Raw genomic sequence first — 27439 nt, 5'->3', positions numbered from 1 at the left:
CAGCTGTGAAGACACATATTTCATTTTCAAAATTAATTTAAGAGGAAAGTATTTCTTTGCCTCAGTTTTCTCAGAAAATGAAGATATTTTCTACCTGAAGTTACAGGTTCATTCTGATAACACCTTTCTCAAAACACAGACTGTATCTTGCTATAGTCTATGGACTTGCCTTGTATCTAAATATTTAAATTTGTCACTTCAAAAGAATATGTTGAAATATGCATTGTTGATACTACAAAAATCCTTCTCAAATTTTCCATAATTTTGCATTTTATCGAGGTTCTAAAAGTTAATTTAGATGAAGATATTTTGGAAAAAAAAATTTTTCCCCCTCGCTGTGCTACACAGCATGTGGGATCTTCTCTCTCACCAGGGATCAAACCTGAGCCTCCTACATCAGAAGCATGGAGTCTTAACCAATGGACCACCAGGGAAGTCCCAAATAAATTTTAATTTAAGGATAAACTTTAGGATACTTTAAAAAATGGTGGCTTCATAGAATCAATGGAGAAATATCCTATCTTTTACAACTTTCTAACAGAATTTTTGTATAATTGGTATTATTTCTTCCGTGTTTGGTAGAGTTCAGCATTGAAAACATCTGGACCTAAGTTTTCTTTGTGAGATATTTAACTACAAATTTCCATTTCTATAATAGATAAGGGGCTGTTCAGGCTATTTATTTTTCTTTAGTAAGCTTTGAGAGTTTATGTCTTAAAATGAATTTGTCCAATCCATCTGAGTTGTAGAATTTATTGGCTTTATATTGTTCATAATATTTAATTATCCTTGTAATATATGTAGGAGCTGTAGCAATGTCTCCTCTCTCATTCCTCTTATCAATAATTTGTCTTATATCTTTTTATTTATCAATCTGATTAGACATTTTTATTATTCTTATTCATCTCAAAAAACCAGTTTTTAATTTTATTGCTTCTATCCATTGTTTTTCTGTTTTCTATTGTTATTTCATTGATTTCTGCTCACAAGTACATTATATTCTTAACACTAATGCTTGGGTTTCATTAGCTCTTGTTTTTCTATTTTCTTAAAGTGGAAGCTGAGATCATAGATTTGAGAAACCTTCTTGTTTTCTAACAGTCATTTGGTACAATAAATTTCTAAGTACTCTTTTAGTAGCATCCTACAACTTTTTATATGCTGTGTTTTCATCTTCAATTTGGTTTTTGATTTCCACTTTCATTCTTAGGTTATTTAGAAAGTATGTTATTATTTTCTAGCTATTGGGTGATTGTTCAGAGTTCTTTGCGTTATTGATTTTTAATTTAATTCTAATATGGAATAGCATATATTTTGTATGATTGGAATTTTAAATTTATTAAGGCTTGTTTGATGGCCCAGAATATAATCTATTTTGATAAATGTTCTGTATGCACTTGAAGAGAGTGTATACTCTGATATTCTTAGAGTGTTCTAAAAATATAAACTGGGTAAAATTCATTTGTATTGCTGTTCAAATCTCTTATATCCATATAGATTTACTATCTCCTGGTTCTTTCATTTATTGAGGGAAGAGTATCAGAATCCTCAGGTATAATTGTGGATGTCTATTTCTCTTTGCATCTAGCTTCATATAATTTGAAAATCTGACATTAAGTACTTAACACAACTGTTTAGAATTTTTCATAGCACATTGATTAATTGGTCCCTTTATTATTATTACAAAATGGTCATCTTTATCTATGATACCATTCCATTTTTGTGATAGTAACATAGCTACTTCGGCTTTCTGTTGATTAGTGCTAGCATAGGGTATCATTTTTCCTCCTTTACTTTCAAATTATTTATTTCATTATATTCTAAGTGCATTTTCTGAAGGCAGAATGTAGTTTAGTCTTGCTTATATCCAATAAAACACCCTGTCGCTGTTAACGTATACAGACCATTTTCATTTAATTTCATTATTGATATGGTTAGGTTTAAATATACTGTCTTGTTACTTATCTCGTATGTGTTTCGTTTTTTTTTTCTTTTCTTCATTTCTGCCTTTTTGTATGAATTGAAATGTTTATGATTCCATTTTATTCCTTTGTTGGCTTATTTGATATCGTTGTTTTGTTATTTTCATGGTTGCATTAGGGTCTGTAGTATATATCCTAGCAGTCTTCTTTCAGGTGGTAGTATATATTACTTCACATGCAGTACACTTATATAGTATACTTGCACTTTTTTTTACCTTTCTACCTTGGTTCTGTTGTCGTATATCTTACTTTTACACGTTTCAGACCACACAATATATGATTATTATTTTTGTTTAAAATAACTAATTTGTTTTTTAAGTGATTCAAATAATAAGCAAAAAAACCTTATATGTTACCATTTCTAGTGTTCTGTCTTTATTCTTCTTCCACATTTTTATCTGGTATCATTTTCCTCCTGCCCGAAGGACCTACTTAATATAGTTAGTAGTGTGGGTCTCCTTGCAAAGAGCTATTTCAGTTTTTGAACGTTTGAAAGACTTTATTTCACTTATGATTATGAAAGACATTTTTTCAGGGTGTAGAAATCAGGTTGAAAGTTTTAATTTTTTTTAGTACTTTAAAGATGTTGCTCCACTGACTTTAATTTTAAAAATTTACTTATTTGTTTATTTGGATGTGCCAGGTCCTAGTTGCGGCATACGGGATCTTTTAGATGCAGCATGCAAACTCTTAGCTGTGTGGGATCTAGTTCCCTGACCAGGGATCAAACCCAGGTCCCCTGCATTGGGAGCACAGAGTCTTAGCAACTGGACCACCAGGGAAGTCCTGAGACTTTCCTTGTTTTTGATAATTGGAGAATGTCCCTGAATTGGAGTTTGATTTAAACAATCATATTTAGACTGAGTCTCTAGGTTGGGGTCAAATAGCAGAAGTGAAGTACTCTTTTCGTTCTGTCAAGGGCACATGTTATCTCTGTTGATGCTGATTTTGACCGCCTGGCAGAGGCAGGGTCTGTCAGCTTTCTCTGCTACACACTTTCCCCCAGGTGTCCATTGTGTGCTGTTTGCAAAGATGTCCATGCGCAGCCCCTAAGGAGTGGGAAGTTGTGTCCCACCTCCTCGAGGGAAGAGTATCTGCATAAATTGGGATTCTTCTGCACTGGAGATTTCTCTTTTCTCTCCTGTTTATTTACTTATTCAATCCTTTTTTAATCTGTATAATATTTTTCTTCTTCAGGCTATAAATCTAGTATTGCATGTGTGCATGTGTGCTCAGTTGTGTCCAACTCTGCAAATCCAGGAACTATAGCCCATCAGGCTCTGCTGTCCATGGGATTTCCCAGGCAAGAATACTGGAGAGGGTTGTCATTGCCTTCTCCAGGGGATCTTCCCTACCCAGGGATTGAGCCTGCATCTCCTGCATTGGCAGGTGGATTCTTTACCACTGAGCCACACAATCAAGATTGCTGGGAGAAATATCAATAACCTCAGATATGCAGATGACACCACCCTTATGGCAGAAAATGAAGAGGAACTAAAAAGCCTCTTGATGAAAGTGAAAGTAGAGAGTGAAAAAGTTGGCTTAAAGCTCAACATTCAGAAAACGAAGATCATGGCATCTGGTCCCATCACTTCATGGGAAATAGATGGGGAAGCAGTGGAAACAGTGTCAGATTTTATTTTGGGGCTCCAAAATCACTGTGGATGGTGACTGCAGCCATGAAATTAAAAGACGCTTACTCCTTGGAAGAAAAGTTATGACCAACCTAGACAGCGTATTCAAAAGCAGAGATATTACTTTGCCAACAAAGGTCCGTCTAGTCAAGGCTATGGTTTTTCCAGTGGTCGTGTATGGATGTGAGAGTTGGACTGTGAAGAAAGCTGAGCGCTGAAGAATTGATGCTTTTGAACTGTGGTGTTGGAGAAGACTCTTGAGAGTCCCTTGGACTGCAAGGAAATCCAACCAGTCCATTCTGAAGGAGATGAGCCCTGGGATTTCTTTGGAGGGAATGATGCTAAAGCTGAAACTCCAGTACTTTGGCCAACTCATGCGAAGAGTTGACTCATTGGAAAAGATTCTGATGCTGGGAGGGATTGGGGGCAGGAGGAGAAGGGGGCGACAGAGGATGAGATGGCTGGATGGCATCACTGACTTGATGGACGTGAGTCTGAGTGAACTCCGGGGGTTGGTGATGGACAGGGAGGCCTGGTGTGCTGCGATTCATGGGGTCACAAAGAGTCGGACACAACCGAGCGACTGAACTGAACTGAACTGAATTGAGCCACACAACTGTTGCCAATTTAATCCTTAGGAGCTCTTTCAGCTCCTGTGACATTTGCAATTTTTAAAACTGCAATAAAGTCTTCGAAATGACTGTTCTACCCTGACTGAATTACTCTTTAAGACTAGTGTAGGAACATAAGGAGATACATTATTTTCAGGTGATGAATTTAAATGATATTCTGGTTGTCTGAAAGAATTCATGAGACAAGAAGTAAGTTAAAGACTAAGGAGAAAAGTGCCCATTATGTAGTAAATATTTTAAGAAACTAATGAAATAGAAAGATAAATTGAAAAAACTCAAACCTTTTAAAGCAAATCTATAAATGGCTTCACATGCTTTAGCCAAAATTTCTTCTTCGGGAGAATTAAGCATTAGTACCACGGTTGCGACTTTTTTGCTTTCAACTGTTAATGGATCAAACTGAAAGGCAGAGAGAAAAATATCATAACCACATATGAGTTTTAAAAAGCACATAAAACATGAATTGTGTCTTCAAACTTAAGGAGAATATAATCTTACAAAAAGGATGCGGTCACTGCCCACAAAGTGCATTGCAAAAATTTTTTTTTTTTAATCTCACTGATGGAGAGTTGTCAACATTGCTGGCTTTGAAATTCCTGGAGTATGGAGGAAAAAGCAAAGTATTTTGGAACCTCGTGGTGTAGTCTGTCATTTTAGCCATGGGAAATCAAAAAAGTTACCTAAGCTCTTAGAATTTCAGTTTCCTTCTCTGAATAATGGGTATAATAATACCTATTGTGAAGGATTAAGGAGATTAGAGATCATCTATGTAAAGCATTTAGCAGGTTGTCTGGCACATAATAGATGCTCATTAAACAACATATCTTAGTATAATTCTTCATCAATACACAAGAATCCTTGATAACCTGCTCTACTGGATACTCTGGCAGTCTCAGTGATCAGTACCTACTTTCTAACCACTACACCATTTCTTGAAAAGCAGGAACTACATTTATGTGAAACAACTAAAAATTTAAAGAAAGCAGCAGATCACCAAAGGTAAAACTGGATAAAATCTGGAGCAAGGAAAAGGTTACATAGTACAAATAAAAAGTATAGGACTGTAAGAAATCCTGTATCCTGCTGTGAGATCCTGAGAATTCACATTTAGCTGAAATGAACAATAATAAACTCATGAACCCTATGGATTTTCTTTGGTCAAGGAGAAAAAAAATTATTACACTGTTTTCTTCCATTTCCAGAGACCATGGAGAAGGAAGTTCTGTTTCTGTTAAATTAACAAAAATTGAATTTCAATGCTTTAGCTGCTTCTTCGTGTTGACCCTTTCTAAATGGACATCTTAATGTGTTTTCAGTTCAGTTTAGTCACTCAGTCGTGTCTGACTGTTTGTGCCAGGACTGCAACAAGCCAGGCCTCCCTGTCCATTACCAACTCCTGGAGTTTACCCAGACTCGTGTGCATTGAGTCGGTGATGCCATCCAACCATCTCATCCTCTGTTGTTCCCTTCTCCTTCTGCGTTCAATCTTTCCCAGCAGCAGGGTCTTTTCAAATGAGTCAGTTCTTCACATCAGGTGGCCAAAGTATTGGAGTTTCAGTTTCAACATCAGACCTTCTAATGAACATTCAGGACTGATTTCCTTTAGGATGGACTGGTTGGATCTCCTTGCAGTCCAAGGGACTCTCAAAAGTCTTCTCCAACACCACAGTTCAAAAGCATCAGTTCTTCAGTGCTCAGCTTTCTTTATAGTCCAACTCTCACATCTATACATGAATACTGGAAAAACCATAGCCTTGACTAGACAAACCTTTGTTGACAAAGTAATGTCTCTTCTTTTGAATATGCTATCTAGGTTGGTCATAACTTTCCTTCCAAGGAGTAAGCGTCTTTTAATTTCATGGCTGCAGTCACTATCTGAAGTGATTTTGGAGCCCCCCAAAATAAAGTCTGTCATTGTTTCCACTGTTTCCCCACCTACTTGCCATGAAGTGATGGGAACAGGTACCATGATCTTAGTTTTCTGAATGTTGAGTTTTAAGCCAACTTTTCACTCTCCTCTTTCACTTTCATCAAGAGGCTCTTTAGTTCTTCTTCACTTTCTGCCATGAGGGTGGTGTCATCTGCATATCTGAGGTTATTGATATTTCTCCCAGCAATCTTGATTCCAGCTTGTGCTTCATCCAGCCCAGTGTTTCTCATGATGTACTCTGCATATAAGTTAAATAAGCAGGGTGACGATATACAGCCTTGACATACTCCTTTCCCTATCTGGAACCAGTCTGTTGTTCCATGTCCAGTTCTAACTGTTGCTTCCTGACCTGCATACAGATTTCTCAAGAGGCAGATCAGGTGGTCTGGTATTCCGATCTCTTTCAGAGTTTTCCAGAGTTTGTTATGATCCACACAGTCAAAGGCTTTGGCATAGTCAATAAAGCAGAAATAGATGTTTTTCTGGAACTCTCTTGTTTTTTCGATGATCCAGCAGATGTTGGCAATTTGATTTCTGGTTTCTCTGCCTTTTCTAAACCCAGCTTGAACATACGGAATTTCACAGTTCATGTGTTGTTGAAGCCTGGCTTGGAGAATTTTGAGCATTAATGTGTTTTGGGATGTAACAAAAGTTGATGTTCGGTTTTGAGTAGAAGATGGAGAGAGAGATTACTCTGAATAAGGAGACATAATTGTGTGAGGTTAGAAGAGTAGAGAAGACAGAGAAGATGGCAGTAAGCAATGACCTGAAAGAACGTGGCTAGGATAAAAATACCTCTTGGAGGGAAAATAGCTGTTGAATTTTAGAGCAACATTATCTAACATATGAATTGAAGCTGTTATACACATAACTTATATGTGAAATTTAAGTTAAAATGCAGAAATCAAACACCAGGAAATTAGGAAAGCCAAATAGAAAATGCATTACTGTTTTGGTTTATTTTAATTAGGGTCGTCTATCAAGTGAGATGACAGTATAACATTGTAAAGATCATGTAGTCTTTTCAAAACAATTATATATTACTCAGTACTCACTTAGAATAACAATGATACTTCTAGCTCATATTTAAAAAACTAATTATCCCTAATAAAAATTATTAAATCTTCTAAATAATAAAACAAATTGAAGCTGAAGCTGTTATTTGCACATGTCTAACTGTACTAGAGCTGAAAGAGTTATCAAAGTCTCAAGCCTCTTAGACTCTTTCTGGAAGACAGATCGTCAGTAAATATCTGTTGTGTGCACCAGGCTTACAGGTCCTTATGGATTCCAGTGCCATGAACCATTGAGAAGAAATGGCCTCTAGGAGAGCCTAGAGCCATGGCTAGTATGCTGTATGCAGCACTAACCATGAATTTAAGGGCCTGGAATTTCACAGAAATTTAAGGAAGAGCTTCTAAAAGTACCTGGAGATTGAGGCTTGAGAATTATTTTGCTGCTGCTGCTAAGTTGCTTCAGTCGTGTCCGACCCTGTGCGACCCCATAGATGGCAGCCCACCAGGCTCCCCCGTCCCTGGGATTCTCCAGGCAAGAACACTGGAGTGGGTTGCCATTTCCTCCTCCAATGCATGAAAGTGAAAAGTGAAAGTGAAGTCGCTCAGTTGTGTCAGACTCTTCGCAACCCCACGGACTGCAGAAATAGATGTTTTTCTGGAACTCTCTTGCTTTTTCCATGATCCAGCAGATGTTGGCAATTTGATCTCTGGTTCCTCTGCCTTTTCTAAATCTAGCTTGAACATATGGAAGTTCACAGTTCATGTACTGCTGAAGCCTGTCTTGGAGAATTTTGAGCATTCCTTTACTAGCATGTGAGATGAGTGCAATTGTGTGGTAGTTTGAGCATTCTTTGGCATTGCCTTTCTTTCGGATTGGAATGAAAACTGACCTTTTCCAGTCCTGTGGCCACTGCTGAATTTTCCAAATTTGCTGGCATATTGAGTGCAGCACTTTCACAGCATCATCTTTTAGGATTTGAAATAGCTCAACTGGAATTCCATCACCTCCACTAGCTTTGTTCATAGTGATGCTTCCTAACGCCCACTTGATTTTGCATTCCAGGATGTCTGGCTCTAGGTTGATGATCACACCATCATGATTATCTGGGTCGTGAAGATCTTTTTGCATAGTCCTTCTTTGTATTCTTGCCACCTCTTCTTAATATCTTCTGCTTCTGTTAGGTCCATACTATTTCTGTCCTTTTTTGTGCCCATCTTTGCATGAAATGTTCCCTTGATATCTCTAATTTTATTGAAGAGATCTGTAGTCTTTCCCATTCTATTATTTTCCTCTTTTTCTTTGCATTGACTGATGAGGAAGGTGTTCCTATCTCTCCTTGTTATTCTTTGGAACTCTGCATTCAAATGGGTTTATCTTTCCTTTTGTCCTTTGCCTTTAGCTTCTCTTCTATTCACAGCTATTTGTAAGACCTCCTGAGACAACCATTTTGCCTTTTTGCACTTCTTTTTCTTGGGGTTAATCTTGATCACTGCCTCCTGTACGTGTCAGGATCCTCTGTCCATAGTTCTTCAGGCACTCTGTCTATCAGATCTAATCCCTTAAATCTATTGCTCACTTCCACTGTATAATCATAAGGGATTTGATTCAGGTGATACCTGAATGGTCTAGTGGTTTTCCCTACTTTCTTCAATTAAAGTCTGAATTTGGCAATAAGGAGTTCATGGTCTGTGCCACAGTCAGCTCCCGGTCTTGTTTTTGCTGACTGTATAGAACTTCTCCATCTTTGGCTGCAGAGAATATAATCAGTTTGATTATGGTATTGACCATCTGGTGATGTCCCTGTGTCGAGTCTTCTCTTGAGTTGTTGGAAGAAGGTGTTTGCTATGACCAGTGCGTTCTTTTGGCAAAACTCTATTGTCCTTTACCCTGCTTCATTTTGTACTCCAAGGCCAAATTTCCTGTTACTCCAGGTATTTCTTGACTCCCTACATTTGCATTCCAGTCTCAGATAATGAAAGGACATCTTTTTGGGGTGTTAGTTCTAGAAGGTCTTGTAGGTCCTTCCTAGAACCGTTCAACTTCAGCTTCTTCAGCATTATGGGTTGGGGCATAGACTTGGATAACTGTGATACTGAATGGTTTGCCTTGGAAATGAACAGAGATCATTCTGTCATTTTTGAGATTGCATCTAAGTACTGCATTTCAGACTTTTTTGTTGACTACGATGGCTGCTCCATCTCTTCTAAGGGATTGTTGCCCACAGAGTAGATATAATGGTCATCTGAGTTAAATTCACCCATTCCAGTCCATTTTAGTTTGCTGATTCCTAAAATGTCGATGTTCACTCTTGCCATCTCCTGTTTGACCACCTCCAATTTGCCTTGATTCATGCACCTAACATTCCGGGTTCCTATGCAATATTGCTCTTTACAGCATCTGACTTTACTTCCATCACCAGTCACATCCACAACTGGGTGTTGTTTTTGCTTTGGCTCTGTCTCTTCTTTATTTCTGGGGTTATTTCTCCACTGATCTCCAGTAGCATATTGGGCACCTAACAACCTGGGGAGTTCATCTTTCAGTATCCTATCTTTTTGCCTTTTCTTACTGTTCATGGGGTTCTCAAGGCAAGACTACTGAAATGGTTTGCCATTTCCTTCTTCAATGGACCATGTTTTGTCAGAACTCTCCACCATGACCTGTCCATCTTGAGTGGCCCTACATGACATGGCTCATAGTTTCATTGAGTTAGACAAGGCTGTGGTCCACATGATCAGATTGGTTTGTTTTCTGTGATTGTGGTTTTCAGTCTGTCTGCCCTCTGATGGAGAAGGGTAAGAGGCTGGCTTATGGAAGCTTCCTGATGGGAGAGACTGACTGAGGGGGAAATTGGGTCTTGTTCTGATGGGTGGGGCCATGATCAGTAAATCTTTAATCTGATTTTTCTGTTGATGGGTTCAAGAAATTTAAACTTTACAAATTTTTCATTCAGATATGAAAAAGATAGGTTCAGGCATTTTCAAACTCAAGTATATCAACTGTAATTTCAAACAAATTACTCATCAAATATTCCAGCCAAGGTTGGGGAGGACAAAATAGAAACACAATAGTGGCATATCAATAAATTGATAAAATCAATAAACTGAATTACGGTGATCTGAACTCTGAAGAAAGGACTTCTAAAGTAATGATGACATGATAAGAAAGAAAAAGTTAACAATGCTTGAAATTAAAATTCTAGATTTTTTTTTTCAACAAAACTCAGGTAAAATTTTATTGATTTTATCCTGGAATTTTAACCTTTTTTTTGTTAATTGACTGTTTCCCCATTTGAGTGTATTAATAAACTGCCTTGAGGCCTGATCTATATGCCCAGGATGTAGAGGAATACTTGACTTGTGTATGGTATGTACCCAATATTTGCCTGATAAATGAATGATTTTCTTCAGGCAGAGGGTTATATTATTTCTCTATCCCTATTACCTAGAACAGTACCCTGGATATAGAAATACTCTGTAAATCCCTATAAAGGAATATATTAAAGTGCCTCTGGAAACTTCTTTTTTATGCTTGTGGCCTTGAAGTGCCTTCCTTGTGTGTTGTACTGTCTGTTGATGCCAGAAAAGAGATTTCAGATCTGAGGTTAATGAAGTCATCAGTGGACTCCAGGGACAGCTTGTCTCTCTGAAATTGTGGGCAGAACTTTTGGTGTGCTTTCTGCAGGGAGAGAGTCCATAGTCACCCATTCTGTCCTCATGAGGCCCCCTGACCCTGCGGCTGAACCCTTGAGAATCACAACCTCAGATCAGCTTTCACCTAAGACGGTGCCCCTAGCATCCTGAATGGTTACCTCCCCTTACATTTTCGAACTTCCACTTCAGAAACTACTGATATTTCAGTATTTTTAAATTTAATTTTGCAAGCATGTGAATGAACAGACTATGCTGAAGTATGGATTTGTCATGATCTCCATGGAATGACTACGGTTCTCAAAGGAACAGGGTATGTGGAAATACCTTTAAACATCTTTTAATTCTCCTTCCGTGGTTCAGAAAACCACGTGGTTTAGTATTTCGTCATATCTTCTGGCTGTCCTTAAGAAAAAGGTGATGGGGGTACAAGAAGCTTAAAAGGAAGTTTGAGACTGTGAGAATTACCATCGTAAGAGCTGTCAAAGAAGAAATATCAATGTTTGGCAGAGAGCAGAGAAACTTGGCATGACATGCATTTCTCCTACAGAGCCTGCAGCGCTATAGCAATCTTTTATTAGAAAAGGCGCCGAGAATAAGATGATAGCTGTAACAGAATGCCACATGACTAAATAAATAATCCTGTGCTGTAATTACAGATTCCATCTGCTTTCCTGTGAGGAACTCATAGCGAGTCACCAACAAGCTGGTTGTGAAATCATAATTTCGCGCTCTGTACAGAATAAATGATGAACCAAAATTATTTACAAAGAGGAGGAGAGAAAGGGAAACCGTTTTGGCTAAGCTTTGAATTTTAAGTCCAGTCAATTAGAGAAGCCTGGGACTGGGAGAGATGCTTTTCTATCTCTGTTAAGGAAACAAGACCATTTAGGATAAGACTGCCCAACAGAAGAGCAGTGATGGAAAGATCCCGATCCTGTGTTGTCTATGCAGCTCTTGAGCACTTGAACTAATGAGACTGAGGTACTGAAGTTTTCATTTTATATTGTTGATTTGCATTAATACAATTTGAATTATTTAAATGTAAATAACCATATGTGGCCACTAGCTTCCATGATTAGACAGCACATGTCTAAAAGAACATACAATTATAAAGCTGGACTCAGTGAAAAGAGATAAATCATGACAGTTCAGTGATTTTTATGGCGCCAGCAAGTGCAAATAAAAGGCTTTTTTGATTTCTTTTGGAATGTGTTTATAGAGTCAGTGGTCTCTAATCATGAGGAGCCAATTGCCCAGGAAAAGGGAGAAAGATAAACAGAAGGAAGCCGACTGCACCACCCTGGCACAAGGTTTTAGTACAGACTCTAAACATCAGTTAAAATCTGCAAAAGGGTAAAGGTTAAAATGAAAAGTGCTAAAATAGCCTCTCATTTGCTTTACAACCTGGGTCATTCTGAGGCTGGTGGAAAGGGTCCAGAAAAACAAGCCCCAGGAGACATCCCTTCTTCCACAGAACTGGATTTGGTTGCCCAGGTAGGAGAGCAGGTTCTGCTATTGCTGGTGCCTCTGATTCAACACCCACCAAACTTGGTTCCCACATGCACTTAACCAGAAGAGAAGGCGTTGACCCCTTAACATAGATGTCTACTTAACTTGATACTTAACCACTGATATTCTGGAGCCAGATCATAGGCTATGAGTTTAGATTCTGTGGATTCAGTTGTCTCTGAAATGTAAGAGAATAAAATTTCCATGCTCTTAAACTCAGAGAGACCCGACCATAAATCATAATGGCCATGCTCTGGGCGTCTGGGAACTTTAGCGGCTGGCTGGTCTTTCAAAACTGACATCCCTGCCTCTTCAGACAGGTTCAAGCAAACCTCAACAGTTCTGTAGGGTGATGGACAGCACCCTCAGCCACATCATGAATAATCACATGTACCGAGTTCTTACCTAATGCCTGGCACTGTTCTAAGCCTCTGATTTATCTAACCTTGCCCCACTGCTGTAAGTGGTTATGAAGTGGGTATCCCATGAAGTGAACATCATCACATCCTCACTGAAAATACAGAGGTCAGGAGATTTGCCCCAGATCACAGGTGGTGGGTGATGAAGCAAGGATTCAGACTTTGACAGTATAACTTAGTCACAGAATATCACTGTTATTGTTCAGTCACTAAGTCGTACCTGACTCTTTGTGACCCCATGGACTGCAGCACGCCAGGATTCCCTGTCTTTCACTATCTCCTGGAGTTTATTCAAACTCATGTCCATTGAGTTGGTGATGCCATCCAACTATCTCATCTTCTGTCGCCCCCTTCTCTTCTTGCCCTCAATCTTTCCCAGCCTCAGGGTTTTTTCCAATATGTTGACTCTTCTCAACAAGTGACCAAAGTATTGGAGCTTCAGTTTCAGCATGAGTCCTTCCAATGAATAGTCAGGGTTAATTTTCTTTAGGATTGATGAGTTTGATCTCTCTGCTGTCCAAGGGACTCTTAAGAGTCTTCTCCAGAACCACAATTTGAAAGCATCAGTTCTTCAGTGCTCAGCCTTCTTTATGGTCCAACTCTCACATCCATTCATGACTACTGATGCCCTACCAAATATTGCTTACTATGGTCATTTCTGCTAATAATTCTTTCATGCACGCAATCCACAGAAAGTCTGCTTTTTATTAAAGCATCACAAACAACCTTTCAGCCAGACTTGGAAATGATTTGTGAAAGCAGAATATAGTTGTATTTGTTATTCAATCCATATCTTCCCCACATCAAGGCATCTTCTCAGCTAGTATTCTCCTTTAGGAGAAGAAATGGAAAGCAATAAACCATAAATGCACATATGAGTATATGCTTCAACAATGAAACTACTAACAAAAGCCAAGGGAGATTTTAGTTTTAACCTTATCACCAAACATCCTTTTTTTCCATCCCCATTACCGATCTTAACCAGTAGATGAAAGATTAATGAAAATAAAAATCTTTGGAAACAGTGTTTTAGGAGATATAAAAGAAGAAAATTGCCATGGCTTGACAGGAAAAAGTTTATTTTCTCAAGCAGTTATATATCCCTCTTTTAAATCTGATTTTTCATCTATAATTTATACAACAAACCCTTCACAGACTTTGAAGAGGTCTATCTTGGAACAAATTCCAAGTTCAGATAGTTTAAACTGTGCTATAGTGTTTTGAAATAGCCATGAAATTAAAAGACGCTTGCTCCTTGGAAGAAAAGTTATGACCAACCTAGACAGCTTATTAAAAAACAGAGACATCACTTTGCCAACAAAGATCCATCTAGTCAAAGTTATGGTTTTTCCAGTGGTCATGTATGGATGTGAGAGTTGGACTATAAAGAAAACTGAGCACTGAAGAATTGATGCTTTTGAACTGTGGTGTTGGAGAAGACTCTTGAGAGAGTCCCTTGGACTGCAAGGCAATCCAACCAGTCCATCCTAAAGGAAATCAGTCCTGAATATTCATTGGGAGGACTGATGCTAAAGCTGAAACTCCAATACTTTGGGCACCTGATGTGAAGAGCTGACTCATTTGAAAAGACCCTGATACTGGGAACGATTGAAGGCAGGAGGAGAAGGGTCCAACAGATGACATGGTTGGATGGCATCACCGACTCAATGGACATGAGTTTGAGTAAACTCCGGGAGTTGGTGATGGACAAGGAGGCCTGGCGTGCTGCAGTCCAGGGGGTTGCAAAGAGTCGGACACAACTGAGTGACTGAACTGAACTGATAGTGTTTTGAAGCATTAGAATTTATAATATAGAAAAGCAATTAGGTATGTAATACTGCTATATACATCTATTTCTGCTTTATTGACTATGCCAAAGCCTTTGATTGTGTGGATCACAATAAACTGTGGAAAATTCTGAGAGAGACGGGAATACCAGACCACCTGACCTGCCTTTTGAGAAATCTGTATGCAGGTCAGGAAGCAACAGTTAGAACTGGACATGGAACAACAGACTGGTTCCAAATAGGAAAAGGAGTGCGTCAAGGCTGTATATTGTCACCCTGCTTATTTAACTTAAATGCAGAGTACATCATGAGAAACGCTGGGCTGGAAAAAACACAAGCTGGAATCAAGATTGCCAGGAGAAATATCAATAAACTTAGATATGCATATGGCACCACCCTTACGGCAGAAAGTGAAGAGGAACTAAAAAGCCTCTTGATGACAGTGAAAGAGGAGAGTGAAAAAGTTGGCTTAAAGCTCAACATTCAGAAAACAAAGATTATGGCATCCAGTCCCATCACTTCATGGGAAATTGCTGGGGAACAGTGGAAACACTGTCAGACTTTATTTTGGGGGGCTCCAAAATCACTTCAGATAGTGACTGCAGCCATGAAATTAAAAGACGCTTACTCCTTGGAAGAAAAGTTATGACCAACCTAGATAGCATATTCAAAAGCAGAGACATTACTTTGCCGACTAAGGTCCGTCTACTCAAAGCTATGGTTTTTCCAGTGGTCATTTATGGATGTGAGAGTTGGACTATAAAGAAGGCTGAGCACCGAAGAATTGATGCTTTTGAACTGTGGTGTTGGAGAAGACTCTTGAGAGTCCCTTGGACTGCAAGGAGATCCAACCAGTCCATTCTGAAGGAGATCAACCCTGGGATTTCTTTGGAAGGAATGATGCTAAAGCTGAAGCTCCAGTACTTTGGCCACCTCATGCGAAGAGTTGACTCATTGGAAAAGACTCTGATGCTGGGAGGGATTGGGGGCAGGAGGAGAAGGGGACGACAGAGGATGAGATGGCTGGATGGCATCACTGACTTGATGGACATGAGTCTGAGTGAACTCCGGGAGATGGTGATGGACAGGGAGCCCTGGCGTGCTGCGATTCATGGGGTCGCAAAGAGTCGGACACGACTGAGTGACTGCACTGAACTGATAGTGTTTTGAAGCATTAGAATTTATAATATAGAAAAGCAATTAGGTATGTAATACTGCTCTATCAGCTTTATTAACATAAAGCCAGAGTAGGGGAAGGATGGAAGGACCCTCAGGATAGTCAAGGACCACATGCCTTCAGCAGTCCTCAAGGCTGTGGTGACCCAAGGAAACAAGAGCTAGATTTTTGTTAACTTGGGGATTGGAATTGTTTCTCATTCCTTGACTGTGCTCCTCAAAGATTGGAGTAGAGAGGACAATACCAGCAAGACATTATAAAATTATGAAAGGTGTATTAGACAAATGTCTATTTGTTTAATAGTCCCTTAATTCTAATTTTAATCAGAAAGTGTTTGTCCTCAAGTTCTGTGTTCATGACTCCACTTTCTGGTAACAGGATGTCAATAATGCTATTTTGCAGTAAAAATAAGGGTAATGCAAACTAGATGCAATGATTAAAACAAGAGAATTTAGAACATTTGAGCATTATGTCCAAGGGAGAGTAGCCAGACCAGTGAACTTCATCAGGAGACCACACTGACCATCTCTGCAAAACTTTTCTAGACCTGTGCCGATACGTTATCTGTACCCTTTGTTGCCAGCTACATTGAGGTATCATACATAAAAAGTTACATAGGAGTGTGTGTGTGTGTGTGTGTGTGTGTGTGAGAGAGAGAGAGAGAGAGAAAAAGAGAGAGACAGAGAGAGAATCTAAAGGATTCTGGGATAACATCTTATTTACTGAGTGTTTACTACGTGCCAGGCACTGTGAATTTCATGTATTCTATTTCATTGTAATTGATAGAGCAACCAAAATGATTTGGACATGACAAATCTCATTTAAGAGATTTTTTTTAAAAAGACTGAAATAACTTGGCCAGATTTAGCAACTTTACCAAAATAACAGAGTTTATGAGAGGCAGACCTGGGACAGAGCTCACATTTGTAACTGCAATGTTCCAGTGTTGTCGGGAAGACTCCTGAATTAACATCAAGGTTCCTTCAGGCTGTAAATCTTGTGGGTTTGTTGACTATACATACTTTTTTCCCTATTCACATTTTATTTAAAGAAAACCACACCAAATGTCTGTTCCAAATATGATTTTAAATTGAAAATTGTCCTAGGACATTTTTAACACAATCTTTCAGTAGTTCATAAACTTTAAAGAGAAATGATAGAACCCTGCTTTAATTTTTTTTCATTCAGGATTGGGAGCTTGTATACACCCGTGGTGGATTCATGTCAATGTATGGCAAAACCAATACAGTATTGTAAAGTAAAATAAAGTAAAAATAAAATTTAAAAAAAATTTTTTTTAATTATAGCCTTTTTTCCTTTTTTTTTTTTTTGATTGTACCTGGTCTTAATTGTGGTTTGTGGTTAGATGCAGCATGTGACTCTCAGTTGCAGCATGTGGGATCTAGTTACCTAACTAGGCATGAAACCCAGGGTCCTGTGCATTGGGAGCATGGAGTCTTAGCCACTGAACCAAGGGAAGTCCCTATTATAACGTTTTAAATATTGTGATCATATTCCCATGCTATCAAACATTAAGTGACATCATTTTATCAAAATGGAATAACTTACTTAACTAAGTTTTTATTTTAAAACAATTTTGTCACTTCTAATTGTTTACTTCTGCGATCACTACTGCTATGGAAATAATTTTTCGCGTAACATATGCTTATTTACCATGACCACTTTAAACCATCTTACATCTTCTAAGATCCCCTCATCGCAATTGCCAACCTGTTGGACATTAAATTTATTGAACCTTGCTTTTAAAAGGGAGAGACAAAGGTTCGTGTTTTGAGGAATGCATTATTCAAGCACTTGAAAGAGAAAAAGGCGATGAACACAGACTTTTCTCTCCATAGGACTGGAAAACCCAGGACTTCTGATGTCCAAATGCTCATCTAAAGACAACCGTACATACATACCTAGTAGCTATAGCATTACCTTCATTCATTTTTTAAAAATCTACTTAGATAATTAACATCAATGAGAGACTGGCAAGTGTAAATTTAAAGTATTTGAAAAAACAAACCAAAACTATTTGTTCATTAACTAGGCTTATAAACATGCCATCCACATACTGGAAAAGCTAATAATTACTCTCTAATTGTGCTAATTATGTAATGACAATGTTGTAAATGTTTGTTTACATAATGTTAGATTTCTCTGACTAATCTTATCATTAGTCAGACTTTGGACTTCTGCCACTGTGCACTCATGTATATACTGGTACATGCCAAACTGTTTCAACAACTTATTTTTAAAACTGGTTAACATGCTGCTAGTATTCAAATCAGAAACTTACCACATCCTTGGGAGGGGGCTCTGCTTCCTTCTTTACCTTTTTACCCATTCTGGAAAAAAATGCCACAAATGGTTAACATGTCATCTGTACACTGTATATGCACAAATCTCTGTTACCTACATACCTAGGAGGAAATGTACTTCTTCCTCTAAATTTTACATAAAAAGAGACTATGCAATACACAACTGCACATATACAAATATGTTTTCTACATCCCAAGCTTCACAATTTTAAAGGAACTTATTGATAAGGTTGTTGGGCATTAGTCCTGGCTTCCAGTTTAGAAAGAAGAATACATTAATGACATAAATTTTACTTACATAACAGGTAATGATTTACTACACTTATAACTCACTTGTGTAGGGTTTGGGAGATTAAACGCAAATTAATTTTGAAATCTGCAAGAATGTGCTGTCACAAAGGAAGGGATTTTTGTCTGCTTTCTTGCACTGATCTATCCCAAGCACCTAGAACCATGCCTGCTACATACTGACAAACTGACATAAAAATCATTAACTCTGTTGTTTGTAACTAATTATTTTCTGAATGGTATCTGAGATCTACTAAGTCCAAGTGAACATCTGTGTCATTTTCCTAGATAACAAAATGTTTTCTCTAATATATTCTATATCTCAATTTTAAAAAGTAATTGAGAATCTGAAAAGATGAATTCTAGGGGAATTGGGGGTACTCCTTGCAAAGACCCTTTCCCACCTGCCCTTTTATGTCCAGTCTTGTGAAGGAAAAAATTAATGGAACAGTATACATACTTGATATACCACAGAGGAGTGACTCCACCTGGGTACAGAAAACTTTCCAAGATGCTGGTGGTGACTGTTAAAATAACCCATTTCTCCAGTGAGAGTTCGTGGGGTTATGTTTGATATTAGGGCAACTTCAGATGGTATATTCTAGTCCAGGTGTCCCCAACCTCTGGGATCTAATGCCTCATGATCTGAGATGGAGCTGATATAATAATAAAAGAAAAGTACACAATACATGTTAACACACTTGAACCATCCCAAAACCATTTGCCCTATCCTGTCCTGGCTTCCATAAAACCCGTCCTTAGTGCCAGAAAGGATGGGGACCACTGTAATCTAGTCTCAAAGAAATTACTATAGTCTCAAGAGAAATTCTGGGAAGTAGGAAACCTTTGGAGAGAATCTACAATGTCAGTGTTAGTTCAGATGGCTCATCAAGGGACAAAAGCAACTCCAAGCACTAAAGACACTGAACATAATTGATCACATATGTTTAACTGTCAAATGTTCATAGAAATTCTGACTTCTGAAAGACATCTATTCCAGGTCCCTAACTTCCAGTCATGAAAATTTCAAGATCTTTGAGGCCCTGGGGAAGCCTATGCTGGGATGCACTACCTCACACTATATCTAATATGTTAAAACATTAAAATACACCCATATCCCCTACTGACTATAATTTTCATCATTAAAAGTTTTGAAAATTTGCATATGAAATGACTCATCTGTTCGTACACCTGGAAATTATTGCAAAATGAGAAAAATTATTTTATTTTCAAACCTAATATTAACAAAATACAATATTAATTTTGAATTTTCTTTTCATTTCTTAGGACCAATAGTTTTTTTCATATCTCTGACATCTTTCTCAGATACTTGAAAACCACTCAGATCCTAGACTTGCACTTATAATGTTTCAGGCAGACACACAGACTATTCTGGACAGATGAAAATCTTTCCTATGATTTCTTTAGGAAAAAGAGTTTCCATACCTCTTTATAACCAATTCCAACATATAGCAGTCTTTGCTTTACAAAAGAATTCCTTACGAATAACATTCAAAAAACAATTAAATTACACCTGTAGCAAGTTACTTGATGTCAACTGATTTTTCACTTGGGAACTTATTTTTCCCATCTTAGGAGAGTGAATTTGAGTAACTGCATACTGAAAAATACAGAGGCTGTAGTAGTTTAAACATACAGGTTTACAGAGATAGAACTTTTCCTCACCAGCATGGTTAAGTAGGAAGCATTTCTTTCTTTTTTTTTTTTTTTTAACCGTTTTGGGTATAATAGTTAATAGGGGAGAAAATACACAGCTGACAGAGTCCAGGAAAGTGAACCCAAGAGATGACTCTCAGATTTTTTTTTAATTTGTAAATTAAACATTTCATTTAAAATCAACATGATGCAACTAAATTACCTTGTTTTATTCTTTAAAGCTACTGAGATGTCAACTTAAGAAAATAAATCCCTTTGATTTTTGAAGCAACCTAAACCTGTTTTTCCTATTTTACCACTTCCCCATTGATTTTTATTGTGCTAAAATATATAACACATAAAACTTACCCTTTTAATTCCTTTTAAGCTCATAATTCCATGTCTACTGTTTACTTATACAGGTATCACATTTCAATACAGAGAATTTGGGAAAAAAGGAAGGGCAAATGGAATTTAAAAAAAAATCACTCAGAAATAAGCTCAGGAAGATCAGCACTGTTTTGATATAGCTCATTTTGGTGTGTGTTTTCTATAGTGATTTTACCTTCCTACTTGGATTTCTATCTGCAGTTCTCAACTTACCTTCCTGGGGGCATTTTTTTACTAAATTCTCAAACTAACAGACAAGTTCTTGAAATCTCAGTCTCCATTTATTGCTTCAGGCATCATCCCTGGATCACCATGCCATTTAAAACAAAATTTTAAAGCCCATCATCCAGCCAGTCCCTTATTGTTGAGCATTTGTTTTCAACTTTTTGAAATTATGTGCAGACTGCAAATGAACATTCTTAGAGGTAAAATTTTCATCCTCACTTAGTTTAAATCCCTAGCATAAAATAACAGGGCTAAAAGGTATGAACTTCACGGCATTGGACATGAAAACAAATCTGTTTTGAATGTTCATAGTTTTGATTATTGGAATCATTTTTTCACGAATTTACTGATTTTCTTCGTGAACTTTCAGCCTTATGTGATCTTAAACGTTTTCTAACCAGATTTATTTTGAGAAGGTGTAGAACAACTGAGGACCCACTTTTTGAGCTGCTCAGTCAAGTAACGGAATCTTAGACCCTCAGATACCCGCTCTGGACCTCAGTTTTGTCACCTGTTGAATAGGAAGCTGTTGGCACGCTTATGAAATCCACTGGGTCCCCACCTTGGGAGGACCTCTGGGAGGTCTTCCCTCAGTTGCCCCGGATGCTCCTACACAAGGGGCACTTTCTCTTTCCCCAAGTCTTGCTGGGGCCTCTTCCCTGGGCCTCTCCAAACCCCCAGGATAGCGGTGCAGCCGCCCAATCGCCTTTACCTGCAGGGAGATCCAGCCGGGCAACGGCTCCTCTGATCTGGTGAACAGCACCAACCGCCGCCTGCGCGCGTCTGCCAGTCCGGTGTTGTGACTGGTTGCTAGGCGACAGGGAGCCGCGCCTGCGCAGTTAGCGCCCGCGTGCGCCTGGGCAATGGAAACGCCAGCTTGGCTGCCCCATATCCCAGCCGCGGTTAGAGGTGGGTACCTGAGAAGCCATGTGTATCCTTGGTGACTGACTCCCAGACTTTGGGGGCAGGATAGGCACTGGGCATCCTCCCCTTCTAGTTGTTGAGAGCCAGCCCTAGTGACAACGAAATCAGGAAGCAGGGCTACCTCCGCTTCTGACCAGAGAACTGGCTATGATTCACACACTCGGAGGTGCAGGTGCCTTCTCCCAGTCAAGCGCCTCGGCCAGAGTCTCTGCGAGGTGACTTCCAAATGCCATCTTCATAAATGCCCTTTGATTGACCTTAGCAAAAAAAAATCTCTCCCATCATCATCGCAAATTTCCTTCATGCTCCTTGAAAGTCAAATCTCTTTCTCCATCCCACTTCCCTGGGAACAACTGATCTGTTTTATCTTCCTTTAATTTGCATTGTTATGAACGTCTTGTATATGGAACCACACAAAGCACTACCATTTCCGTCTGGCTTCTTTAATGTAGCAAATGCTTTTGAGATTTGTCCATGGTGTTGCATGAATCCGCAGTTTGTTTCTGTCGCTGCTAGCATTGCACTGCCTGGATGGACCACATCCATTTGCTGGTTGATGGACATTTGGGTTCTTTCCAGTTTTGGACTATTATAAATAAATATGCTCTAAACAGTTATACACAGGTTCTTGTGTGAACATATGTTTCTCCTTCCTTGGGAAAATACCCAAGAGTATAATTTCTGGGTCTTATGCCATGTGTATGTTTGATGTTACCAAAACTTGCCAAACAGTGTTCTAAAGGAACTATGCTATATTTGTATTCCCATCAGCAATGAGTCAGAGATCCATTTGCTTTATGCCCTAAAACACTTGGTATTGTCAAACCTTTTAGTTTTAGTTATCCCTTTGGTTATGTAGTGTTATCTCCTTCTGGTTTTAATTTGAATTTCCTTTATGACTAATCATGATAAGCTGATTCTCCATACTTGTTAACCAACCATTTCAGTATCTTCTTTTGTGAAGTATCTGTTCAAATATTTTTCTACTTTTAACTGGGCTGTTTGTCTTATTATTGAGTGGTAAGAATTAACTATATATTCTGGATGTTGCTGTTGGTAAGTCATATCTGACTCTTTTGTGACCCCATGGGCTGTAGCTCACCAGGCTCCTCTGTCCATGGGATTTCCCCGGCAAGACTACTAGGATGGGTTGCCATTTCCTTCTGCAGGGGATCTCCCTGACCCAGAGTTTGAACCTGGGAAGGCCATATATTCTAGTTACAAGTTATTTATCATATGTGTAGTTTGGAAATATTGTCTGCCCTGGTCCAGGAAAATGAAATTTAGAGACCATAATCTAAACATTAGGGTTGCTTATTGCTACTGAGTTGGTCATTCCTTCTAGGCCTTCTCAGAAGCCTGGTGAGGCTCTGAATTCAGTACATTCATAAACTGGAATCCAGACAATGGTTGTAAGAGAGAAAATGTCATTGTTTGTCTGTAGTAAGCCCTCTTTGGTTCTCTGGCCATGGCTTCTACTGGGATCTTAAAATTGTCATTTTCTGTCTCAGAATCACTATATATATTTAGAAGTATTTCACCCACTCCACATCCCTTGCAGCCCTTTTGTCCACCACACTGTGCTATAGCAGTAGCCCCTTGGTCTATCAAAACTGTCTCCAATAGGTACTTTTTTCTAGGAGACCACAAGTGACTCCCAATAAGACATCCTCTCAAAGTAAGCAAATCTGCCATTTTCAAATTCAGTCAAGTCAACCAACTAGTCCAAGATTTATATCTTTGAGCTTCTAAGATCAATAATTACTTCTGGTTTCAATTACTGTGTCATTTGAGGTTCCATTGCAGACAACACATTCTACTCTAGTTAGCAGGGAAGTAGGGATTTAGAGAATTGTGTCTAAGAATGGACAAACAGGTTCTAGGCTTAACATTCAGAGATGACTTTCAAAGCAATACTGCAGAGCATAATTCACAGTAACTATGACATGAAAACAACTGAAGAGTCCACTGGCAGATGAACAGATAAAGAAAATGTGTATCTGTGTACAGTGGAAGATTATTCAGCCATAAAAAAGAAAGGACTCCTGCCACTTATGCCAAAGTGGATGGATGTTGAGGGCATTATGTTAAGTGAAATGTCAGACAGAGAAAGACAAATATGATATGATCTCACTTAAAAGTGCAACCTGAAAGCATTAGAACTCATAGAAACAGAGCAGAATGATGATTTCCAGGGGCTGAAGGACCCTGGAAAATGGGAAGCTATTGGTCAAAAGGTATAAATTTTCAGTTATCAGTAAGTTCTGGAGATGCGATGTACAGTATGATGATTATAGTTATCTATACTGTATTGTATCCTTAAAAGTTGCTGGAAGAGTAAAGCTTTAATATTCTCACCAAGAGTTTCTGAGCTAAAAGAACTGAAATGTTGGGTGTAAGTGCTGGTATAAAATAATTCTTTCTTTGCAAATTTGAAGGTTGGTTTGTTAGCTTAAAAAATATATTAACCAAATTTTGAGCATCTTAATGAGCCTGGTCCAAGATTGGAAGGACCACAAGAAATATTATAATGTACACTGCCAACATTCATGAATTCAAAGGAAAAAATGATCACTCACTGATGTTTAGCAAGTGTTAGAATTGAAATCCTTAAAAATTAGTGAGATGAGTAGAGCAGTATCTTTATTCTAGAAGAAAACCTTCATTAAAACTTTGAAATAATATGAAAACATTTTAAAGGATTAAATATCTACTCATTATTGTAAATTATTTCAATGTTACATTTGTCAAAGAAAGTTAAGAGTTTTCATGCTTAAAAATTATAAACCTATGAAGTAAAATTTTGCAATATTAAAGATCAGATTATTTGATAAAGAGCAAAAAAGCAGTTTTTATTCACTAAAGAAAAAGTATCATCTATTATTTGCTGCCTTTCCTTAAGTAATCATAACTATGCTGACCAAGGTATGAAGAATATGAAAGGTCTAGATCAGGAATTACATATAGCAGTTTCCAGCTGCAAATCAGAAGTGTGTGTGTGTGTGTGTGTGTGTGTGTGTGTGTCTGTGAAATATTCACAGAAACAAATGCAACTTTTCATTTAAAAGTTATACTAATATTTCTACTAATTTTTTCTTATTTTAAATATGCAAAATATACATAATTTGATAATTTTTCTTCACCAAGCCCCATATTGACTCATTATTTCCCAAATCTGCTATGTTGTAGAAAGGTTTGAGAACCACTGATCTAAAGTCTTCTGACCAGCCCCATGTTGGACTTACAGGATTTTGTCCCCAACAGTCTGGGTCCAGTAACTTGACATTATCCATATGTGGAGAACTCATCAAATAAGTTTGTTAAACAGTTTATCAATATAATAAGAGCTAGTCCCAGCTCCCCTAAATCAGTGAACTTTCTTTCCTGGTATTAAGGTACTTGGGCAACAAATTAACTATCAGAACATTGTAGGTGAATAAAAATGAGGACTAGGGAAGATGAGAGATCTTGATGGATTTTTCCTACCCTATCAGAGTCAACAATTCTTTTGCATCTGGGTTACTACTGATCTTCAGACTGAAGCATTTTTCTCCCCTGGTCTCTGTTATGGCTAACATAGCTATTTCCATAGCTACTAGACATTTTGTCTTCTCATATTATGTATGTTTAAAAATCAGTGTCTTGGGAATCCTGGAGGTCCAGTGGTCAGAACTTGAGCTTTCCCTGCCAGAGTCCCAGGTTGGATCCCTGGTTGAGGAACTAAGATCCCACAAGCCACGTGGCCAAAACAAACAAAAAAATAAAACAAAAATCTGTGTCTTTAAGTATTGTGATTGTCATGCTTCATCCATAAGTACTGTGGCTTTGGAAATTAATTAAACCTCATAACACCATTGAATCTCCCATGTTAATGACTTGAGAGTCTTGGCATAACAAACTTCATTTGACTCAATAGAAATGTTCCAGAAAACATGTTTTTTTAAAGAATTTTGGAAATCTAATTATACTTTGAGAACATTGAGAATTCACTATTTAGAGAAATCTGAGGATGAATCATTTTATATAGAAAAAGAAAAGAGACCATCAGTAAAAGAAAGCAATTCTCTGTTATTTATCTCTTAAAGTGAAAAGTGTAATACATCTATAAAATATGAGGTAATTTATCATAATATGTTCCTTTTAATATATTCTTTGAATTCATTTCCATTCAAATTGAATTAGATAGTTGGTTGTTGTAAATCAGTTGAGTGTGGTTAAAGATACACACTAAAAAATGTAAACTTCTATTTGTAATATTCAGTTCAGTGTTAGCAGTGAAAGGAAACCCAGAAACAGTATGGTAACCCTTCACCTTTTCTAGGGTTTACACACAGATAGTTTGCCAACATGTACTGTAAACAGTTGCTATTTTTCTCCACAGTAGACTGCCACAAGGCAGTTTCTTCTACCACATTGTGTTATTTAAAAGTTATCTGCTTTTTTGGCTGCTTTTCAAGGGAGTTCTTTGCCTGTAAATCCTCTTTATCTCATACTAGGGTTGCAGAGAAATCTTGGCACAATTTCAGTGCATTTGTCTTGTTGTACCAGAGGCGAAAAACATGAAGGGCCCCAGAGACTGACACTGTTCTGCAAATGGTTGTGAAACAGTGGGGAACCCTGCTGGCCATTCAGAAGGGTAATGCTACTAAGCACCCACTGCGACAAATAAGATCCCCTCATGGGAAAGGCAGCCACACCATAAAAAAGATCACTGAAAAGCTCCAAAGATAGAGTTTCAAAGTAAACATCACTCATTGTGTACTTGAGTTGAAGCCTTTAAAATCAGCTTAACTTCGTGGACTGGTTCCATATGTAGTAGTCATTCAGTTCTTAGTCTGGTTTTTACATTCTTGGACTCTGAACTCAAGTTTCTATAATTTGCAATATGGAGATATCTGCCTATTTGTTAGAGGTTAGAGGTTTAAGAGGAAAAATAGGATGCATCCCACTTAAAGAAAGTCTGAGACAACTAATCCATTGAGATAACATCTCATTCTGTGAAGGATGCCCCAGAACGGTTTCTCCACCACTGCTCAGCCCTCTACATGAAATGTGTAACCTGCGCCTATAAATACACAGTAAGAACTGCTGTCAGAGCAACAGCTGGACATGAAGACATTTCCCTTAGTTGGCTTCTGGCACTCAGCTTGTATTTTAAAAGAAGTTGAACAATTGTGTCTGTTTAAGGAAGGATCCCTTGAACTGAGAATAAGTGGGTTAATCTAAAATACAACCCAGATCAAGCGCGCCAGAATAAACTACGTTGAACATAATGTGGTTTGGGGGCTCCCCAAGAAAACCAGTGCATTAGTAGGAGAAGTTCTCTGAGCTTGCCTCTTGGCTTGTTGTGGTCAGCTGTAAAGTTAGTACTTTGAGACCAGGCTGTTGGGTCTGATCCTTCCTTGGCTTTCTTAACCAAAGTAGCCAGAGATTTTAGCTGGATCATGATGGTAAAGAAGGCAGAACACCACAGAATTGATGCCTTTGAACTGTGGTGGTGGAGAAGACTCCTGAAAGTCCCTTGGACAGCAAGGAGATCAAACCAGTCAATCTTAAGAGAAATCAACCCTGAGTTTTCACTGAAAGTTCTGATGCTGAAGCTGAAGTTCCAGGATTTTGGTCACTTGATGCAAACAGACAACTCATTGGAAAAGTCCCTGATGCTAGGACAGATTTAAGGCAGAAGGAAAAGAGGGCAGAAGATCCATTCAGAGGATGAGATGGCTTGACAGCATCATCGATGCAATGAACATGAACTTGGGCAAACTCCAGGAGTTGGTGAAGGACAGGGAGGCCTGGTGTGCTGCAATCCATGGGGTCGCAAAGAGTCAGACGCAGCTGAGCAGCTGAACAGCAACATGACCAATACATGATTATTGTGAGAAAAGGAGA

General features: G+C 38.3%; 1 protein-coding gene across 4 annotated transcripts in view; it reads right to left on the bottom strand.

The window, feature by feature from the left end:
* ARMC3 (armadillo repeat containing 3) overlaps positions 1-21418 on the bottom strand; it is a 102400-nt gene extending 80982 nt beyond the window's left edge. For all 4 annotated transcript variants that reach the window (XM_069547419.1, XM_069547417.1, XM_069547420.1 and 1 more), the window contains exons 1-3: positions 21336-21418; positions 18043-18091; positions 4530-4647 (exon numbers count right to left, since the gene is read on the bottom strand). In XM_069547419.1, coding sequence (XP_069403520.1) covers positions 4530-4647; positions 18043-18090 — 166 coding nt within the window. In that variant the 5' untranslated portion in view covers position 18091; positions 21336-21418. The remainder of the gene's footprint in view (positions 1-4529; positions 4648-18042; positions 18092-21335) is intronic.
* Positions 21419-27439: the final 6021 nt, after the last annotated feature.

The sequence above is a fragment of the Ovis canadensis genome, chromosome 13 (genome assembly GCF_042477335.2).
Source record: "Ovis canadensis isolate MfBH-ARS-UI-01 breed Bighorn chromosome 13, ARS-UI_OviCan_v2, whole genome shotgun sequence".
Classification (NCBI taxonomy): domain Eukaryota; kingdom Metazoa; phylum Chordata; class Mammalia; order Artiodactyla; family Bovidae; genus Ovis; species Ovis canadensis.
This window is presented reverse-complemented; position numbering and strand designations above follow the sequence as displayed.